This window comes from Buceros rhinoceros, unplaced genomic scaffold (genome assembly GCF_000710305.1).
Source record: "Buceros rhinoceros silvestris isolate BGI_N320 unplaced genomic scaffold, ASM71030v1 scaffold11789, whole genome shotgun sequence".
Classification (NCBI taxonomy): Eukaryota; Metazoa; Chordata; class Aves; order Bucerotiformes; family Bucerotidae; genus Buceros; species Buceros rhinoceros.
Window position 1 is genome coordinate 136,490 of NW_010429868.1, and position 5,488 is coordinate 141,977.

The 5,488-nt window shown below is 54.4% G+C and overlaps 1 protein-coding gene across 1 annotated transcript in view; it reads left to right on the top strand.

Moving 5' to 3' along the window:
* The window catches only part of CDH23 (cadherin-related 23), a gene marked incomplete at its 5' end in the record, with an annotated part of 126,966 nt that overhangs the window by 118,757 nt on the left and 2,721 nt on the right, over positions 1-5,488 (top strand). The window contains 6 exons of the mRNA XM_010142829.1: positions 1,387-1,447; positions 1,837-1,985; positions 2,913-3,048; positions 3,241-3,629; positions 3,715-3,816; positions 4,663-4,665. Coding sequence (XP_010141131.1) covers positions 1,387-1,447; positions 1,837-1,985; positions 2,913-3,048; positions 3,241-3,629; positions 3,715-3,816; positions 4,663-4,665 — 840 coding nt within the window. The remainder of the gene's footprint in view (positions 1-1,386; positions 1,448-1,836; positions 1,986-2,912; positions 3,049-3,240; positions 3,630-3,714; positions 3,817-4,662; positions 4,666-5,488) is intronic.

Consider the following 5,488-nt stretch of genomic DNA (forward strand, 5'->3'; position numbering starts at 1 on the left):
GCAGCCACCACTGCGGTTGTGCTTTAGATGATTTGTGGGAAGCGGTTTCTGTGGAGGGGACAAGCAGCAGCTCGATGACAGCCGGGGAAGGAGCCCTGGTCCCGCTGCCCCTTGCCGGGTCCCGCTTCCCAGCTGATGGGGCTGGCAGGCTGCTGGCCGTGGGGGTTTGTGGGGAAAGCACTGCAGTGTTGTTCAGCAACACCAGAGGGGACCCGTGTCTTGGGTTTCTCAGGGCGAAGAGCTTACTCGATACGTGCACAGACTGTGCAGTGCATTACAGCTAAGGGGTGCTCCCACCCACTGCTCAGGGTCTTGAAAGGACTCAGACCTGTGTCTGGGCTACCAGCATGATCTAGGTTGGTTGCATTCACGTTTCTTTTGGTAACTTTTACATATACTGCTGCTTGGATGACTTGTCCTGGTGCCATGGGCTGCGTGCCCACCAGGCGTGGGAGCAGCAATCTCTGCCCAGCTCAAGCCAGCTCTGTGGGCAGAGGGGCCCTGTCCCCAGCAGCATCTTTTGTATCAGCAGTAGTGTGGCCAGCAGGACTAGGGAAGTGATTGCCCCCCCTCTACTTGGCACTGGCGAGGCCACCTTGAACACTGGGTTCAGTTTTGGGCCCCTCACTCCAAGAAGGACATTGAGGTGCTGGAGCGTGTCCAAAGAAGGGCAGTGAAGCTGGTGAAGGGTCTAGAGCACAAATCTTATGAGGAGCAGCTGAGGGAGCTGGGGTTGTTTAGCCTGAAGAAAAGGAGGCTCAGGGAAGACCTTATCGCTCTCCACAACTACCTGAAAGGAGGTTGTAGCCAGGTGGGGTTCAGTCTCTTCTGCCAAGTAATAGGATGAGAGGAAATGTCCTCAAGTTGCAGCAGGGGAGATTTAGATCCGGCATAAGGAAAAATTTCTTTGCAGAGAGGGTTGTCAGTCATTGGAACAGGCTGCCCAGGGAAGCGGTGGAGTCACCATCCCTGGAGGTATTTAAAAGACCTGTAGACATGGTGTCTTGGGACATGGTTTAGTGGTGACCTGCCAGTACTGGTTAACAGTTGGACTTGATGGTCTCAAAGGTCTTTTCCAACCTAGATGATTTTATGATTCTATAATTTTATCTCCAGTGGGGCACCAGCGCACTGACCCGCAGCTTTCATGGCATGATCCTCAGGCTCAGTTCCCATCTCAAGCCCATCCAACACCTAACCTGGCAGCAGAGCCCACTATCCCTGCTGTCCAGGGACAAGGGGAGGGTGAATTACTTTGCTTTGCAGTTGGTAAGCTCCCTGGCTCAGGTGGAGGAGTAGAACGTCCAGCCTTGGCATGGTGGGAGGACTCATCCAGATCTGGAAATCTCTGCCCTCCACCTTCACCACTTTTCTTTTCTTATGAAGGTGAAGGCCATGGATGCGGATGAAGGCATTAATGGGAGAGTGTGGTACAGGATTGTCAAGGGTAAGTCCAAGATGTCCAGGTGCCCCTTTGTGCATTGGTGGGTTTGTGCCGGCCTCCAGAGAGCCACTTGAAGAGCCTCAGGAGGTTGCACTCTCCATCTTGTTGTTCTTTGCCACCCATAGAAACATTTCCCCCAGCCATGTGCAAAACTTCAGCATTAGGGGTGATTGCTGGGGAATGATTTGTCACGGATAGACACCTAGATACCATAGCTCCCGGCTTGATCAAGGCCAAGCCCCGATGTAGCTGAGCCTGATGTAGCTGGAGGGGTTGGGGTTTGGGGTTTGCTCAATAATCTTCCAAGATAGTCCCCGGGGCAGGCTCAGTGTGTCACCAGGACTGGTGAAGCAGCAATGGGCAGCATCCATCTCACTTTTGTCCCCCACCAGGAAACGAACACAACCACTTCCGCATCAATCCCAGCACCGGGCTGGTGATGCGAGGTGTGCGGCACCTGGACAGGGAGCAAAACTCCTCTCATGTCCTGGAGGTGGAGGCCTACAACACTGAGCAGGGACCCATGAGGAGCTCCGTGCGGGTAAGGGCCTCATGGCTGCTGAGGGGTGGGCAGCAAGCTGGGTGATGAAGGAGTTCATGCAAAATATTTGGGATGCTTCATCAGAGGACAGTCATTTCCAGCACTTGCGGGTGTGCAGAACGTTTGAGAGACGCGGTGTGGAGATGCTGATTGAAAGTCTCTGGGGGCTGCCCGTGGGTGGAGAAGAGCTCGTTGGGGTTTTGTTGTTGTTGTTGTCTTTTTTCCTGTAACTTTTCCATGCTATAAGGCTGCTAAGCCATGCAGCAGTTGTTGTCGGAGGGACTCCCGCTCACCTGGTAAGATGTGGCTCAGCTGTTGGGTCAGAAGAGCTGAGCCTCAGCCTGTTGGAAATGGTGTCTCCTGGCCAGGCATCTATTGAAATAAGCCAGGACCCAGAGGCAATCATCTTCAGCAGGGACACGCCAGCTTCCCACGATTCCCACAAACCCAGCCCTCCGACTGCATCTATTTTTAGACCCGCTAGAGGGGTGGGCCGTGGCTGAGCACGACCTGCCCGCAGCACCAGCAGTGAGCAGAAAACCAGGAGGAGAAAGGATGTTCCCTGGGGATAGAGCAGCTCGACCCACTGAACTTTGAGCAAGATTTCCCACTGAGTCACCGGCATTTCTGTGTTGCGGGGTCTCTACTGCAAGGTTTCAAGCAGGGTTTCCCAAAGCGTGGAGGACTTAATATACAGGCTGTACCTCCCCCTGGCCAGGGAAGGACTGAGTCACTCTGACCACAAGGCTTCTTTAAATCTACGATGATAAAGGGTGTGTTTGCTCTCCAGCGTGTGATCTTTGTAGTAGAGATAATGTTTCTCACATGCAGCAGATGAGTGTCGTGAAGGACATATTTCTCCTCACAAGTGTAAGCAGCTGGCGAGGGTTCACGAGCCTACCTGTGGTTTCTGGGGGGGTTTCACAGGTGATCATCTACGTAGAAGATGTCAACGATGAGGTGCCAGTGTTCACCCAGCGGCAGTACAACCGCCTGGGGCTGCGGGAGACGGCAGGGATAGGAACTTCAGTGGCGGTGGTCCGGGCCACTGACCGAGACACAGGTAGGAAAGCAGAGGTGAGAAACACCCAGCTTGGGCCGGGTAAGTGGTGAAATCAGCCATTGCACAAATCCTGGCTTGTCTGGGCTGAAATCCCCGTGTTGGATGGCTCCGGGGTCAGGGTCGGCATTGGTGGTGGCTACCTCTTCACGGTGCTTGGTCCAACCAGCACCGTGGTTCCTGCTTGTGCCCCAGGGAATGGTGGTCTGGTGAACTACAAAATCCTGTCGGGTGCCGAAGGGAAGTTTGAGATCGATGAGAGCACGGGCCTCATCACAACGATTGAGTACCTGGACTATGAGACCAAAACCAGCTACCTGATGAACATCTCTGCCACGGATCAAGCACCCCCCAACAACCAGGGCTTCTGCAGCGTGTATGTCAGCCTGCTGAATGAGCTGGACGAGGCTGTGCAGTTCTCCAACAGCAGCTATGAGGCTGTGATCGTGGAGAACATCGCCCTGGGCTCCGAGGTGCTCCGGGTCCAGGCCCGCTCCATTGACAACCTCAACCAGATCACCTACAAGTTTGACCCCAACACCAATGCCCAGGCGCTCTCCCTCTTCAAAATCAATGGGATAACTGTAAGTAGCCACAGTGTGCTCCCTTCTGGCTTGCTTGCCCCCCCAAGTGTTGGTGGCCAACATGGCTGTTGTTCATCCTTGGCAGGGTGTGATCACAGTCAAAGGCCAGGTGGATCGAGAGAAAGGGGATTTCTACACCTTGACGGTGGTGGCCGATGATGGAGGACCGAAGATTGACTCCACGGTGGTGAGTAGCTTCTACCCACTTCCCACTTCAGAGCTGACCTCAGGTCACCTCCCTCTTCCTCTGGCATGGGACAGCATGTCCTAGCTGCCATCTCTGCGCCAGCCACTGAGGTTTGGAAACCCTGATTTGGGGGAAACCCTGCATTTGCATAAGCACAGATCGGTGTGTTTTAGCTTCTACATGTCATAGGGTGGGATTTCTCGTAACAACAACAACAAAAAAAAAACAACCCACCCCCAACTATAGAATTTGCAGGTCACTTACCAAGCTAAAAACAGGTTTGAGGGAGGTAAATCTGGAGGCTGTGAAATACTTCACGGTGGTTTAGGTTTGAGAGGGTTATTTTTGGCAGTTTCAAAGGCGGCCAAACAGGGGGTGATTTGCATTTCTCTGCTGGGGCAGGAGGCATGGCAGGTGCGGAGCGAGCCTGGTTCCTGTGCTGTGGGCAATGGCAGCTCATCCAGCACTACCCAAATTCTGATGGTTCTGGCCAGCTGGAGGAACAGGGTCCTGGTGAGGGTTTGAAGCAGTGCTCTGTTGCCTCTAAAAAGGATGCTGGATGGCAGCGGCAGTGAGGTGCAAGTGCTGCCTGCCTCCACCCATGGGTGCTGGTGGTTGTGCTCTCCACACACTGCCGTGCTTCTGTCTAAGCCTCTCCCAGGGAGAGGGGCTCATCTGCCACGCTTATCTACAAAAAACAAAGGGATGCACCAAGGGAGGAACCTCTGAATCACTGGGGGCGACCCACAGCCCCTGCTACTAGTCCACTGCCCTTCCTGTGTGCCCCAACCTCCTCATCCCCCACTAACTCTTTGTTTTCTTTGTTTCCCCATTTTCCTCCCACAGAAGGTAAGCACGTTCGTCCTGCTGGCATCATCCTGGGGGCCCGGATTCACCTGGAACTCTGCACTGAGCTGCAGGGGAGGGCAGGGACAGAGGTCTCCAGCCCCATCCCACTAGCAGCAGCCCCTGTGACACCCCCGGAACATGGTGCAGCACCCGTGGCGAGCAGAAATCCCAACGCCCTGCTCTGGCACTCAGGACCGCAGCTGCCAGATCCATCGCTGCGGCTGAATGGGCTCTCCCAGCTCCTGGCTCTCTTTTTTTAATCCAGCGGCAACAATAACTGAATCACCCCGAGGTGCACCACTCAGTCCCCGGCTTCCTCCGGGATGTTGTCACATTCAGCCTGGCCACACCTGGGGACTCAGGGCACCCATAAATAGAGCCCCGGGAACAGAACGGCTCTTCCTCTCTCATTTCTGTGTCACATTCCAGCTCTTTGATTGCAAATGCAATGAGAGCATTTCCTCCAGCTAATTGTGGCCAAGGTAGCCCGGTCCCCGGTCATCTGCAGTGTAGTGCCCCTCCGAGGACCTCCTGCCCCATCTTTCACTCGCCTTTTCCCAGGAGGAAGCTCAGGTGTTCTCCATGCCCAGCTTGCCCTGGTGTAGTTATTCACAGCTTCTTCGAGCCCGTTTAGCTTTAAAGAAAACTCTGCCCAACATCCAGCAGCGTGAGCATGAATGAATTTACTGCTTGTGGAAAGCTGAGAAGGATCACTCTGCGGCAGCGTGAGGTGCTCTGTGCCCAGCTATTGGGAGAGTAAAAAACCAGAGGATGCTCCATAGAAAAATCCATCACTTGAGAGCTGCAACACCCTTGCACTCTT